The following is a 16134-nucleotide window of genomic DNA, read 5'->3' as shown; positions in this document are numbered from 1 at the left end:
ACACAATCAAAACATGTCTGTGTTAAATTTTCTGTGGTCTAACCTGAAACAAAAAGTTTTGAGTTGGAGGGGCGCCTGGGTGGCTCGGTCGCTGAGCGTCTGCCTTCGGCTCGAGTCATGATCCCGGGGTCCTGGGATCGAGCCCCGCATCGGGCTCCCTGCTCAGCAGGAAGCCGGCTTCTCCCTCTCCCACTCCCCCTGCTCGTGTTCCCTCTCTCGATGTGTCTCTCTCTGTCAAATAAATATAATCTTTAAAAAAAAAAAAAAGTTTTGAGTTGGAAAGGACAACTGCTCCAGTCCAACCCGGCCACCTTCACTCTGACACGGAGGCAGACACCTCCAGGGACAGAGCACTCATTCCATGGAAGGCAGCACGTGTAAATAACTGTAACGAAAAAATTATCTGTGTTTACCCAAAAATGTATTTCCCTTTAAGTCTACTCATTGGTCTCACTTCTGTATTCTAAGGCAATAGAATACAAGTCTTTTCTTTCCCTCCTGAAAATACGGTACCCAGAATGCGATGCGCTCTAAGGTGCTCTAACATCCCAGGGAACAGCGACAGCCTCAGCCGCAAGTCCTGCCCGTGTCCAGCACAGGGCGTGGTACACTGTGCCATGGGGCCAGATCAGGACCAGCTCCTGTTTGTGCACGGCCCTCAAGCTAAGAGTGGTTTTCACATTCCTAAAGGGTTGTTTAAAAAAAAAAAAAAATCAACAAAGGATATGTGACAGAAACCACTTGGCTCATAAAATCTAAAATATTTACTCTCTGGCCCTTTATAGGAGAGTCTGTGGACTGCTGGTCTAACATGTGAAGAAGTACAAAGTGGGGAACAGAGAACTCTTCAATTTCAGTTCTGCTCTATGTTCACAGCCCCTGCCTCCCTGGACAAATCATCCCGCCACCCTGTATCTGTCTTATTTTCTGCAATTTTCAAGGATCTCAAGTTGCAAAACACATTCTTTTCTCAGATGAGAAAAAAGCTGCTGTGGCTGAGTTCTTACTCGGTGAGACACCCCGCGGGAATTTGGGAACACCTTTGAGGTAGAAAGTGAAGGGAACGGGGGAGCTATCTACATACAAAAGAGATTTCAGAAAGGGGAAAGTCCAATCTCATAAACTCTAAGGACAAAAGCCTAATTAGAAATTAATACTGCTGTATGAAATGCTGCAGAGTTCTTTGGAGCAAGAGTTTTTGCTGCCAAGCAGTAACAAAAAGGTACCTGAAAGGAGAATGCCCTTTTCTCCGACCACAGTGTTGAATCCTTGGGGGAAGTTTCGGATGAAAGCATCTGCGTTGGCTACATCAGCCACTCTCTCTATCTGCTCGGCAGTCACCGAGGAAGGGTCGTCTGCACCATAAGCAATGTTCTCAGCAATGGAGCAAGAAAACAAAATTGGTTCCTGCAAATTGGAAACAAAACATTATTTCTTGCAAATTTCAAAATAGACTTCAAGCATATCTAGGAAATATAGTGAAGCTTACTACAGTACTTACATCTAAGAAACTATTAAATTGCTCTCAAAGAATACACAGTCAGCCACTGAATAACATGAGGGTTAGGGGTGCTGACTCCATGCCGTTGAAAATCTGAGTATAACTTTTGAACTCCCCCAAAACTTAACCACTAATAGCCTATGTTGACTGGAAGCTTTACTGATAACATGAACGTTGATTAACGCGTACCTTGTGTGTTATATATATTCTATACAGTGTTCTTACAATAAAGTAAGCTAGAGAAAAGAAAACATTATTAAGAAATCATAAGAGAAAATACATTTACGGTACTGTGGTATAAAAAACCACATATAAGTGGTCCCATGCAGTTCAAACCCATGTTGTTCAAGGGTCAACTTTATACTATTTTTTTAAGATTTTTATTTATTTATTTATTGGAGAGAAAGAGAGAGAGAGCACTTGCACATGCGCATGAGTGAGTAAGGGAGGAGCAGAGAGGGGAGGGAGAGGGACAAGCAGACTCCACACTGAGCACGGAGCCCAACGCAGGGCTCAATCCCAAGACTGGAGCTGAAACCAAGAGTCAGATGCTTAACCAACTGAGCCACCCAGGTACGCAACTTTATACTATTTTGATTCTATTTCCTCATTCTCCATAAATTCGCCCAGCTGACTTTTAAAAAATTCACGCTTTTCCATGAACAGGATTGATTTCATCATGATACCATAGGAAATGAGATCCCATGGCAGGTGCCTGGCACATAGTTGATACTTCATAAATGCAAGCTCCCTCCCTTAGGAATTGGCAGGTATGGAAGGCGCCGGGGCCATCTATATTTTCCAGCTGTGGGCTTCCCACTAAGGATAGAGGGGGAATCCATCTCTATTCATTACTTTTTGAAATAGACACAAACCAGGTGGGAACATGACATTTTAACAGAACCTTGTGGAATAGTCCTAAAAAAGCAAATAAACCTCCAGCTTCTTTTCTCCATCCCTAAACAATATGCGCTGCTGCTATCCATATACTACCAAGCCGCCCCCATCACTGCCCCTCCTGCTCCTCACCTAGTGGAGTGGGGTGAGGGTAAGGTCTGAGGAGAAGTTCATTAGAAGGGGAGGCTCAGAAATGAGGGAAACCTCAGGTTTGTCTGCTGTGCACATAGCCTGGTAGTAAAATATAAACAGCTGTGTCAAAATTTTCCTGCACCAAATGATCTCATTAAAGTGACCATATTATACTAACATTCTGCCTTGAAATCTGCGACCTCTTTGCAAGGAGACCCTGGCTCTTGCCATAGTCTTTGCTTGCTTATTCCTGAAACCCATTATATAAAACAGTAGACTGTGCTGGTGATGAGAATGGGAATTGTGGAAGAGTCAGTAAAAGCTAAAAAGTTCTATCATTTCCTCCCCATCCTCTGGACTACCTGCATTACAAAGTTATACTAGTCCCCAGCCTTGGATCAAAAGTCGGTTTCAACTGGTTCAAGTGTTTAAGGTCTTGAGGATACAGCACTATTTACAAACCTAAAAAACATGCGATGGGAGATTAGTTTAGCACATCTGGAGAACTTCCATTCCTCCTCTTTTGAGGGGTTCAAGTCTACGGAAAAGATACATAATAAAAGCGAATATAAAAGACAGTGTAATAAAAATAGAAACCTCTCTTCTTACCTGACTCACTGTCCCAATCTTGGATCTCAGCCAGACTGGATTTAGCTGACGGATATCACGGCCATCGAGACTGATAGTTCCTTGTAGAAAGGAGAGGAAAGTCATGGAGTGTCATGGGGCCAATGACTAATGTAAACACAGAAAGGATCTGGTGGACAAATTCCACATTCAGTTCTTTTAAAGATTCAAAGTATGTTCAAAATCTCCAAACAGCATCTAAAGTCAACGTATTTCACGGCCTTTCCCTGTCTACTGTCCCCCTGCAGTGGTTAGCTCCAAGTAGAAAGAGGTGAGGAGTGGTCCAGTCTGCCTAGCCCACCCACTAGTTCATCCACCCAGCTCGCTTTGCTGCGGTGGCTTCCCTTCCAGAGGGACTCGGCTCCCGGAGAAGATTCACCTGTGCCACGCTGATTCAGAAGCCTAGTCACGTGGAAGGGGCACGCGGTGAGGTGCCCACGTGCTGGCACCAACACTGGCAGTCCTGGCGGAGTTCTAAAGCTGGCACCTGTGACAGTGGCCGCCTAACTCTGGAGCTTGCTGACCATGTCAGCAACTACTGTGAAGGCCTGGTTCTGCGGCGAAGTTTTGAGGAGTGTCCTGGAAATTCAATCCTGCCAGTGATTTTTTTAGCTCTTTTATTACTCCTTAAAATATCCCTTCCTGCATAAATGCAGCTGGAGGAGACTCATCATCCACAGCCACGAATCTGATACCATAGCAGAGCTTTTAAATAATCAGGTGTAATTCTGTGACCCTAGCTAACAGAATTAATTCCACAACACGCAGGGAACTCAGTAATGCTTGGGGATGACGATGACGTTGACTAAGAAACACCATGCTTTCTCCGTCAGGGGCGTGGAATTATACAAGCCAGCTGTAAACTTTCATACACTGGCAAAAACTTGAGGTCTTTGACTTAAAAAGTACAAGTGTTCTACAGTCTGCGAAGGCTGGAATTTACATGAAGTTTCTTTTCTCCTTGATATTTATTCACCATGATAAAGAAACTAGAGGCTTCATATTTTGACTTGCTAGGATTTTTCTAAATTCAGAATTTTATAGCAAGTAGAGTGAATCAAAACAGGGATTCCAGAGGCAAACAGTATAGTTAACACCCACTTTAACACGGTGGTGATTCCATGGATCAGGATCTGCAAGTCAGATAATCATCTGGCATATAACCAGCTCTCTCATGGTTTTAACCAAAAAGCACAGATACAAAGATCACAAGACATACTGATTTTAAATTAATGATGTGATTTTTACCTAGAGCTGTTTTCTTGCCGAGAAACACCATTGTTTTCTCAGTCCAAAATTAAATCCATTAATATGGACTATCTACTCCAGGCTCTGATATAAAGAAGGATATAAACTTTATGTGCGGTGATGGATGTTAACTAGACATTTCACAATATATACACACACTGAATCATGGTGCACACTTGAAACTGATATGTTATATGTCACTTACATCTTAATTAACAAGGGATATAAAGAAGTAAAATAACATATTCTTTGCTCTAAAAGATGCTATAATCCAGTTAAAAATAAAAACCAGAACAAGAAAAACCCATTAAGAAAATCCCTACTACCTCAAAATAGCTTCAATAAAGCAATCACATAGAAGGGAGTCCCTGGCTGCCAAATCACCCGTCTGCACGCTAGCCACAGGGCAGTTCATGGGCGCACGCAGCCTGAAGGCTTCCAGAGAGCTTTACAAGCTGAGTGGCCGGCACAGAGTAGCATGTACTCCACGGTGCTGCTGGCGGGTGGTGCTGCTCGGCCACACGTGGGCACCCTTTTGGAGATGTGGAGCAGCTTTGCCCGCCCCAGGAGAGGGGGCATCAGAAGGGCACACCAGCACAGGAGATGAGGAGGTAGAATTCAGGATGTCACTCGCTCCCAGAGGCGTCCCCTGGCACCCAGCCCTTTCATCAGCTCCAAGTACAAAGAGGTGAGGAGGTCAGACACGAAATACACAAACGGCCTGACAGGACTTCCGTATACTCTTGAAAGTGGCACCTTTGTATAAGGGATTTCTTTCCTGGGAACAAGCCCTCTGGCATTTCAGAATTCTCACATACAAGGTCTTTGCATAATTTGGTCCTCTCCCAGAACATGAGAGCAGAGGGGCTGTGGAGAGTCCTCTCACCCTACCATGTGATGAAGCACTCACCAGACACGGGGTCATACAACCTCAGCAGGAGCGACACCACTGTTGATTTGCCAGAACCACTTGGGCCAACCAGCGCTGTGACTGATGCTGATGGGATAGAAAGGCTGAAATCCTGGAATATGGGCACCTCTGGGCGAGCTGGATAGGCGAAATGCACATTCCTAAACTCCAAAGTGCCCTGGAAGCTCTCCTTGTTTAAAATGACCCCTTCTGAAACAAGATAGAATACTAGTTACGTAACGCAAAGATCAAGCTGACAGTCGGAACTCCGTTCTCCCACTTGTCTGCCTACAGACGGCCCCCGCCCACAGCTCCTGTGCTCACCTGCAGGAGGAGCTCTTACCCGGCACGGCAGGATCAGGCCTCTGCCTAACACTTACCTTGAGCCTGCCCTGCACCCACTCTGTCCAAGGCACTCTACATATGCGCTTGTCTGATTCTCGCAGCCCTGAGAGGCAGAGAGGACCAGACACTGACTCTCAGAGACAACAGGTAGTGGAGCTCGTTTTCACCTGTGGAGCAGTCTGCTTTCAAGCCCATTGCCTTTCCTCTGTGCCACTGCCTCTGTAGTTCCCCAGGGCCAGGGTTTATCTTATCTACTCTAAATAAATATTTTGAGAGAATGACGGTAAATGGGTGGGCCTTGTGCAACAGCTTCAGAGCCTGGTATTACCTTGCTAATGACTTGGGAGAAGCTGCTCAATCTCTTTTAGCTGTGTTTATTTCCTCCAGCCCCTCACACTGGAGAATGCTGGGCTTTCACTCATGATCTGGGGCTAAGCCACAATGTCCTGGGAGTCAGTGAGTGAGGAGTGGTTACTGCTCTGGGCCACACAGCTCCCCCAGACCTAGCTTCCAGGAAAGGAGCTAATAAAGGAGATGGCTCTAGCCAATTAACACCAGCATCCCCTAGCCCACTATCCAAAGCCAAGAAATTCAGAGGCTTTTATATGTGTGATCTGTCTTCCTTTCCTCCACCCTCCCTGCCGCCCAAACATCAGAATCACTACAGAAGACAAATCTGGTGGACTGGCCAGGGCCCTTCCTATGTGCACCCCTGGGTGGTACTCACTTCCTTCCTGCTGTGGTGGTAACGAATCACCTGCAGGAAGGCACACTGCATGGTCAGCCCCCTCGCTTCCAGGGCCATCCTCTGCCCAGCAGCAGGGCCTGGCACCATCCTTCCTCTCTCACTGCCTGCCCCTCTGATCACCCTTCTCTGCTGTGTGGCAGGGATGACATCCTTGCCATGCTTGTCCTTTGCAGGTAGAGCAGGGAGTTGGTCTAACTGTCCAAAGCCACATTTGTTTAATCCTAGCAAAGAAAAATGCATGGGAGACCCACCATTAAAAGGCAGCTCAGGCTCTCTCTCAAGGAGCTCCCAGAGGCGTCCCCCGGCACCCAGCCCTTTCATCAGCTCCGAGTAGAAAGAGCTCAGACCTGAGGACAAGAAGCAAACATATCTGTCACCAATGCCAGGAAATGACCATCTGCTACTCCTAAAAGCTAACTTGCTTTTAATATAAAATCTGTTACCTTTCAAAAAAGGATTTGAGGCAACTACCATATTCAAAATTCCCTCTCATACCCTTGTTTGCCCTCAGCTTCTCCTCCAATTTCATTGATTTCTAAAAAAGATTAAATGTTTGGGAATTTACAAATGCATATAGCCATAGTAATCAACAACTGAATTAAAATCACAATGTTACAGAGAAAATCTACCTAGTCAAAAAACATAACAATATAAATAAAATATAACACTTACTTAAAAGGAATATAAAACTTCTCAATATTCATTTTAAATTCATATCCACAAAATCAAACCCCCCCTTTCAGTCACTCAACAAATAGAACTTTTACTAGGCTAAAAACTGAAAAGGAATTTGGAAATGTTAAATATTCCAACCATCTCTTTTTAAAGTCACCTTTGAACTATGAATTAATTAATGACTTAAACAAACTCCAAGTACACTAGGCCATGTCAACTGCAAGAACATATACTTGTAATACTTCCCCTTAGTAAGGATGCTGCAAAAATACTATCCAAATATTCTCTCTAAGGTATTTTTGTGCATGCATATATTTGTGGAAATTTGTGCAAAATACAGTGGATTAAACTCTTCAGGTTAAATTAAAAATGCACTGGGCAGAAATAGATCCAGATAAATATAATCAATTAATCTTTGACAAGTGAGCAAAGGCAATTCAAAAAAAGAAAGGATAATCTTTAACAAATGGTGCTGGAACTATTGGACATCCACATGCCAAAAAAAAAAAAAAAAAAGAATCTAGACACAGACCTCACACCCTTCACAAAAATACTCAAAATGGATCATAGACTTAAATGTAAAAAACAAAACTATAAAACTCTTAGAAGATAACATAGGAGAAATCCTAAATGGCTGTGGGTTTGGTGATGACTTTGTAGATAAACACCAAACACATGATCAATGAAAGAAAGAACTGATAAATTAGATTTCATGAAAATTAAAAACTTGAGCTCTCCAAAGAGAATGAGAAGACAAGCCACAGAGTGGGAGAAAATATTTGTAAAAGAAGTACCTGATAAAGGAAAGATATCCACAATATAAGAACTCTTAAAACTCAACAATAAGAAAACAAACAACCCAATTTAAAAATGGGCAAATGACCTGAACTCAAAGACATCACTAAAGAAATACAGATAACAAATAAGCATATGTAAAGATGCTCCACATCATATGTCATCAGGGAAATGCAAATGAAACAGCAGCGAGATACCACTGCATACCTAATAGAATGACGAAAATCCAAAATTCTGACAACAGCAAAAGCTGGTGAGGATGTGGAGCATCAGGAACCCTCATTCACTGCTGGCGGGAACGCAAAATGGGACAGCCACTTTGGCAGTTTCTTACACTAAACATACTCTTGCCATATGATCCAGCAATCTCATTCCTTTGTGTTTACCCAGAGAAGGTGAAAACTTATGTCCACATGAAAATCTGCACATGGATATTTATAGCATCTTTAGTTATAATTACCAAAACTGGGAAGTAACCAAGATGTCCTTTAATATGTGGATGGACAAATAAACTGTGGTACACCAGACAATGAAATATTAGTCAGTCCTAAAAAGAAATGAGCTATCAAGCCCTGAAAAGACATGGAGGAACCCTCAATGCCATTTACTAAAGGAAAGATGTCAATCTGAACTATAGGACATTCTGGAAAAGGCAAAACTATGGAGACAGTAAAAAGATCAGTGGTTGTGAAGGGTAAGGGGATGGGAGAAAGAGGCAGAGCACAGAGGATTTTTAGAGCAGCGAAAGTATTCTGTATGATACTGTGATGATAGATACATGTCCAAACCCATAGAATATACAACACCAGTGAACATAATATAAACTATGGACTTTGGGTGATGATGATGTGTCAGTGAGAAAGATCAAGTCAACTTGTGGCAGGAAAGGGGAGGAAAGCTGACTGTGGTCAAGCATGGAATGTGAACAGAAAGGCCACAGGGAGGGGACGTGGTAGTAGGTAAGTCCACTCTGAGGCAGGCCAGAAGACCTGAAGGAACATGACCGCCCAGATTTGAGACCCTGCAATCCAGCAGGCTCAACCCAGGGGTGGAGAGAAGACCTAACCACATCACCAGCTCCTCCTGAACTGACCCTCTCACTTCCCAAGCCACTCAGCACCCTGAACCGTCTTAATCAGGTTTTTCTTCAAGAGCAGCCAGCAGAGGGGCGCCTGGGTGGCTCAGTCGTTAAGCGTCTGCCTTCAGCTCAGGTCATGATCCCAGAGTCCTGGGATCGAGCCCCGCATCAGGCTCCCTGCTTGGCGGGGAGCCTGCTTTACCCTCTCCCACTTCCCCTGCTTGTGTTCCCTCTCTCTCTGTGTCTCTCTCTGTCAAATAAATAAAAATCTTAAAAAAAAAAAAAGAGCAGCCAGCAGAACTAAAATGCTATTTTCAGGGATCTCTGGAAATCTCAGTCCAGAAAATATATATTCTCACTTGCCTGCAGATGTCTAAGGAAAAGCCTCTATCTTTAAACCCTGACAATAAAAATCTCAGGTTGAGGTGACACTGTGGGATACCAGACTTCCATTGACCAGACCTCAGGCTATTTATCTAACCTTTCTATCTCAGTCTTCAAAGAAAGGAAACAAAAAGCAGGAAATCTCTTGCCCCTTGTTGGCTGGGCATGCCGGAGAGGTACAGAAAAGAAAACCTCGCTGACTTCCCACAGATTTGCCTCCATGGACCTTGCTTCCCTTTAGCCAGGAATGGACAACAAAAGCTGAACTCTGAGAGATTCCTGACAAAAGCAAGCAACTCTGTTTCATGAACTTTCTAATTTATACCGTTTGATTGTTCATCAATTTTGAACATGGTTGACTTCTTACAAAAGGAATTTTATTCCCCAGTGATTTGGCAGTCGGGAAACTACCACTACCACAGGACTGTGGGTTTGTGTTCACACCTGTTCAGCACTGTCCTTCCTCCTCCCCACCTCCTAGGGCCAAAGCAAACAAGCTGTCTTAATATGCAAGTTGGAAAATACGGCTCCAGTATGACCCTGAGCTCAGTGAGCCACAAGAGGCCTGTAAAAATCCTCAACTTCCCAGCCAAGGAACCGCCCATCTACATGGGATCACATTCATATCTTTACTTCTTCTTTCAAAGTCAAGTTGGACTAACATTCTAGGAAATGTTTTTTCAGTTGGAAATTAATGGATGAGAGGTGGTATAATGGGAAAGTTAAATTTCTATTTCAGAAACAATAACCTGATTTTTAATTTGTAAATCTCAAGCCTATTTAAATTATATACCTCCAATGCTTAATCCAACCCAGAAAGCATACATTAGGAAGGACGAGAGTTCACCCACGGTCATGTGGGCACTGCCCATCAGCAGCCCTCCTTTGTACAAGACAGAAAGCACGATCAGGTTCCCAGAGAGCCCTGTCTGTCAAATGAAGAAAACAGAGATGTCAGGTGGGAACCACAGACCTAAATGCTACAAGGATTAACATGGCCTAGAATTTCCTTTTTGCATTTAACTATCATAACAAGATTTTTCCAAATAGTAAATTTTAATCTGAATTTCAAATAAAAAAATACTTTTGAAATATTATAGTACTGAAGAAAATATACTCATCAATAGGAAAACTAGAAGCTAAGACACCCATCTGATTCCTATTTTACTCAATCTAGTCAGTTTGCAAAGGAAAGAACAATATTAAGAACTCCCTCCGTAAGGAGGAGATGAATATATAGTTAATATGTGTGTTTATATATTCTAATGTGCCACCCCGAGCAAAGCTGGATAAGCAGTTGGAGTCCTGTCTCTCTTATCTGCCTTGAGCGTTGTTAGGTGCGTGGTCTCTGGTCAATGTTGCCTTATCTGGGCCTCTGCTTCCTCCATGTCCCTAAATCATGATCATTATTGAATCACCTGAAGTTCTTTCCAATTTGAATACGCTATGGATTTCCCCTCATGGTGATTTTCTATTCAGTGTCGTATCTGAGTTTTGATCAATGTGATCAATTTTTTCATACTTCTTTCTTGAGATACACTGAAGTTATTTTGGTTAATCCTCAGTGGGTCTCAAACTGCCTGCATCAGAACGACCTGGAGGCCTGTTAAAACGGATTGCTGGCCCCCGCCCCAGAGTTTCTGATTCATAGGTCTGGAGTGAAGCTGAAGATCTGCACGTCCAGCCAGGTCCCAGGTGAAGCGGATGCAGGTGGTCTGGACCACACCGGGAAGCTGTCTGATCCCATGCTGTTTTGGTCTCATCACCCCACTGCCTTTTGTTGCATGTAGCGGTTTTCCTCTTCTTTCACAGAAATAGTTTATGAATGCTCACACCTAGTCTTGAAGTGGAATAGAATTATTTTCTATTCATGGCAAAGTCACAGAATAAAAATGTCTTTCAGTCATAACATCCACCCTTTGCAGTCTTTTTAAAATGATCTACTTACCAGCTTTGCGCAGTGGCAGTATCGTAGCCAATGAGGTTTATCCGAGGTGCGATTATTGCTAATTGAAAAAATAAATAAATAAAATAAATAAAATAAAATGATCTACTTACTGCTCCAAAGAAGCAAGCCCGAGCAAATGCTTCTTTCCTTGCTAACTGCATCACGTGGTCCACTTTGCTGGTGTATTTCTCTATTTCAGTCATTTCTTTACCAAAAGCTCGAACAGTTCTTATATTTCCAATACGTTCCTCAGCTAGCTGGGAGAATAATAAATACATTTCAGGGAAAGGAAAGTCACATTTCAAGATTTCTACAGGCAAGTTAAAATGGGGCTCTCATTTTTTTTTTAAAGATTTTTATTTATTTATTTGACAGAGAGAGACACAGTGAGAGAGGGAACACAAGCAGGGGGAGTGGGAGAGGGAGAAGCAGGCTTCCCGCAGAGCAGGGAGCCCAATGCAGAGCTCAATTCCAGGACCCTGGGATCATGACCTGAGCCGAAGGCAGCCACTTAACCAACTGAGCCACCCAGGCGCCCCAGGGTTCTCATTTTTAAGACACTATCAATAGAAAGCTGCTCAGGATACATGACTAAATCAAAAATAGGTTACAAAGCAGAATATATGAACAATCCTATTTTTGGAAACAAATATTTATCTATACATACAAACATACAGATACATATTTATCTATACATACCATATATAAGTAGATAGAAAGACAAACAGGAGGGCTAATAAACAGACACTGAAATATATTTTTATGCAGAGAAAAAAGATAAAAAGGATAGGCTCTAAAATGTTAATAACATTCATTCTGAGAGACAGGGTTGTATGTGTTATTTTCCCTCTTTATATTTTCAAGCTTTCAATTACAAACACACTTGGTTTTTGTAACATGAAAATGTAAGTTATTTTTAATTTTTAAAAAATACAGTATTGGATAGCATTACAAAGCTTCACTTATTAATTAATAAAGGACAGAGTGTCATGCAGAAACTATTTTCAAAATATAATTAGCTTTTCCATCCTATAAGAAATAGTGATGGTAAAGCACTAAGGAGTTCATACGTGTTCAGTCAGGTGGGATCTACACCAAGATGTAGGTAGTAATGTAGTCTAGAAGGCAGAGTATTTTTGGTTTCTAGGATCTTGAGGGCTAACTTAAGGAAAAGTAAGTACGCTTTTGAAAAGCCGAAGTACATCTCTTAGGGTGTGCCCACTAGTACCTTGGCTCTGAGTTCATTCTAGTGGAGACCACACAGGGGAGTCGCCTTTACCTGAGTGGCTTGTGCCAGGGAATCCTGTGTAACTTTGGTTAGTTTCCGTAGATAACGTCCATAAATCACAGCAAGGATGGATATTGGAGGCACCACACTCAAAACAAAAGTGGCCAGATTAGGTGAGACAAAAAACTGTCAAAAACAAAAGCCAAAAGGTGTTTGTTACACAGAGTAGCAAAACATTCTCATTACCTACTATAGGGGGGTGTGTGTGTGTGTGTGTTTAAATTAACAGGCAGGTTTGAAGGTGCTGTCTCAAAGTTGTACACCCTGTTTTGGTGGAACTTTTCGGACATCTTCAATCTTCATAAAACTCCATGAAAATTCAGCATGCCACACAGGGGTAACATGGCAAAGCTGCTGAAGGAAGGATGGAAATATTCTCCCCTCCAACCCTGTACCATTGCTGATACAATGCTGCATACAGTAGGCGACGCTGCTCAACCACAGAGGAGAGGAAGGCAGGACAGGAGTAACGGAAGGAGGCCCACGCGGCTCCATGCTGACCAGACCACACCAGGAATTCTTTATTCCAGTCTGGATCCCCTCGAAGGCACTGAAGAACCAGAGCAATGTGTCTCACTGAAATGGCCGAGATGGCAAAGACACCACAAAAACCCCTATCAAATGACAGATGAAAGAGGACTCTCAGCAGGGGGTGGAACTAACAAGTGGAAGAAGAGTTAGAGCTGTTTCCATGGCTCAGAGGAATGACGGTTCAGCAGGATGGATGTGGACTCAACATAAGGAGTTTCAACAACTGGAGTTGCTCAAAGAGGAAGTAATCAACTTCTATAGAAATAACATAGTGGGGGTTTTCCTGTCAACCCTGCAATTTGGTGACTGGATTTTTAATGGCACTAGCATCTTTTCAACAAATTGTTAAAATCTGCCAAATCTCATTTGCACAGAAAGTAGTATAATCAGCAAAAGGCTTTCTTCAAAAGCTGAGGAGAAGTTGCACACGGAAATGTACAGTAATAGATGGATCAACCAATCATTCGTTCATTTTCTCATTCAACAGCTCGATACTGAATGCCTACACATAGCACACGCTATTCCAGGCACCTGGAAGATAACTGACCCATGTGGAGTTTTATCCAAGGGGAGAGCTAGATAGCAAATGGGTAAAAGAGGGACAGAGAGAACAATTTCAGGTGTAATAGGGTCTTGGAAGAGCAAGTGACAAAGGCCCTGAAGCAGGAATGAGCTTGGCACCTTCAATTTATGGAATGATCCCTCCTGAGCAGACAAGTCATGCAGTTCAGCAGGGCCTCGGGATGATGGCTGCCAGCAGGACACACGCAGGGGGAATGATGCAATCAGGGCAGGCCTGATGGTTCTGGGGCCTGACTACACGGGAGCTCAAGCAAACCATCTGCATGGGGTGCCCTCTGCGGTGGGGCAGGAAATGTATCAGTCCCTTTCCATTCCATAATCCGATGTTACCAGCTCAGTCTGCAACACATCCTTCTGCTCTGGATTGAGTGCTACATGGAAGCAAAGACGACATAAGCCCAAGCTATTCCACTTGGGGGATGGGATAAATTACAGTCCTCGTTCTAGGGATCTGGAACTGCAATGCTTAAAATGCATTGCATCACATGGCTACTGAGCACTTCAGATGTAGCTAGTGTGACTGAGAAACTGAATTTTTAAATTTGTTTAGTTTTAATTAAAATTTAAACTTAAAAATGAATACTCTATTTCTATTCATTTATTGGTAAGGTTTTAGGTATGTCTGGAAAACCTGGTACGTCAGTCTACTTTTTCAATGGCAAGTTTTATAAATCAAAATGAGGATGAACTATTTCCATTGAAAATTTAGCATCCGAATTGAGATGTTCCATAAGTATAAAAGACAATGGACTTTGAAATCTTAATATGAAAAAATAATATTAAATATCAGATTAATAATTTTTTCTATAAATTACATGGTGAAGTGATACTTTGTTTATATTGGGTTAAGTAAAATATATTATTAAAGTTAATCTCATTTCATCTTTCTTTTTGCTTTTTAAAATGTGGCTGTTAGAAAATTTAAAATTACCTATGTGGCTTGCATGACATTTCTCCTGGCCAGCAGCACAGGTCTGATGAGTGAGGCAAACAGACAGGACAGTACTCAAGCCACCCAGTTAAGGCAGGAAAGAGGCTGTGGGGGTAGAGAGAGCTCACTTCAGTGGAATATAGATCTACTTCTGTGTACAGAAGGATGGAATTTACCCTCCTCCTTACAAGAAGAGGAAAGGCAATGATTCCTTGGTCTTGTCAAGATAACACTGCCTTTTTGGGGGCAGGGAGAGAATGTAACTTACAATCTTTCCTTTAACCCAACTGCTTGGCACCCAAAGGGCTCCCTCCACCTGTTGCTCTTTTCTGCAACATTCTTTCACACAGCCTTAGAAAACCCAGGCAAAAGATGTCCATCGACAGATGAATGGATAAAGAAGATGTGGTGTATATATACAATGGAATATTATGCAGCCATCAAAAGGAATGAGAGCTTGCCATTTGCAACGACGTGGATGGAACTGGAGGGTGTTATGCTGAGCGAAATAAGTCAATCAGAGAAAGACATGTATCATATGACCTCACTGACATGAGGAATTCTTAATCTCGGGAAACAAACTGAGGGTTGCTGGAGTGGGGGTGGGGTGGGGGATGGGGTGGCTGGGTGATAGACATTGGGGAGGGTATGTGGTATGGTGAGCGCTGTGAATTGTGCAAGACTGTTGAATCACAGATCTGTACCTCTGAAACAAATAATGCAATATATGTTAAGAAAAAAAAAAGAAGATAGCAGGAGGGGAAGAATGAAGGGGGGGGGAACCGAAGGGGGAGACGAACCATGAGAAACGATGGACTCTGAAAAACAAACTGAGGGTTCTAGAGGGGAATGGGGTGGGGGGATGGGTTAGCCTGGTGATGGGTATTAAAGAGGGCACGTTCTGCATGGAGTACTGGGTGTTATGCACAAACAATGAATCATGGAACACTACATCTAAAACTAATGATGTAATGTATGGGGATTAACATAACAATAAAAAATTAAAAAAAAAAAAAAAAAGAAAGAAAACCCAGGCAATAATGTAATCTTTGCTAAATGTAATGGTCCACTCTCCTGATAAGTCATTCTGGAGAAACGGAGGTTGCAGGGGGCCACACGGGAAGAAGCCATCTCCACATCCGCGCAGCCTCTGTGATAGCACTCTTGGCTAAGTGGTTTACAGGATGATGAGAACAGCTCAGCTTGAGCTTATCTCATGACTGAGAGGCCTGGCACAGGCCAAAGCCCTGACTAGAAGGTACCAACACAAGCCAGGCCAACATACCATCATGCCAATGCCAACAGAAGCCTGGGCCCCGGCCCGGAGCCCATCTGAGAGGTTTTCGGTCACCGAGCGCCCTAGGAGTGCGGTGTCTGAGGAGAGGCGGTTAATCAATTCTCCCGTGCGAGTCTTGTCAAAGAAAGCAACCTCTTGCCTCAGAACAGAGGAGAATAACGAAGTTCTCAACCTATTCACAATGCGCTGACCTGCAAAAGCAAAAAGGAATGGCATC

At 43.0% G+C, this 16134-nt stretch overlaps 1 protein-coding gene and 1 pseudogene across 2 annotated transcripts in view; one reads left to right on the top strand and one right to left on the bottom strand.

The window, feature by feature from the left end:
• Positions 1 to 16134, bottom strand: part of ABCB10 (ATP binding cassette subfamily B member 10) — a 34362-nt gene that overhangs the window by 6028 nt on the left and 12200 nt on the right. Inside the window, exons 3-10 of one of the 2 annotated variants that reach the window (XM_064594652.1) lie at positions 15906 to 16108; positions 12568 to 12702; positions 11399 to 11545; positions 10134 to 10269; positions 6660 to 6755; positions 5316 to 5522; positions 3140 to 3219; positions 1227 to 1407 (exon numbers count right to left, since the gene is read on the bottom strand). In XM_064594652.1, the coding sequence (XP_064450722.1) occupies positions 1227 to 1407; positions 3140 to 3219; positions 5316 to 5522; positions 6660 to 6755; positions 10134 to 10269; positions 11399 to 11545; positions 12568 to 12702; positions 15906 to 16108 (1185 nt within the window). Of the gene's footprint in view, positions 1 to 1226; positions 1408 to 3139; positions 3220 to 5315; positions 5526 to 6659; positions 6756 to 10133; positions 10270 to 11398; positions 11546 to 12567; positions 12703 to 15905; positions 16109 to 16134 lie in introns of both variants that reach the window. The other variant, XM_064594651.1, reaches the window with a different exon arrangement.
• LOC123847151 (U4 spliceosomal RNA) lies at positions 11290 to 11372 on the top strand (annotated as a pseudogene).

This window comes from Mirounga angustirostris, unplaced genomic scaffold (genome assembly GCF_029215605.1).
Source record: "Mirounga angustirostris isolate CCGP_5_RB_7025 unplaced genomic scaffold, mMirAng1.0.hap1 SCAF_6, whole genome shotgun sequence".
NCBI classification, from domain to species: domain Eukaryota; kingdom Metazoa; phylum Chordata; class Mammalia; order Carnivora; family Phocidae; genus Mirounga; species Mirounga angustirostris.
The sequence above is the reverse complement of the archived record's forward strand: the minus strand, read 5'-3'. Positions and strand labels throughout refer to the sequence as shown.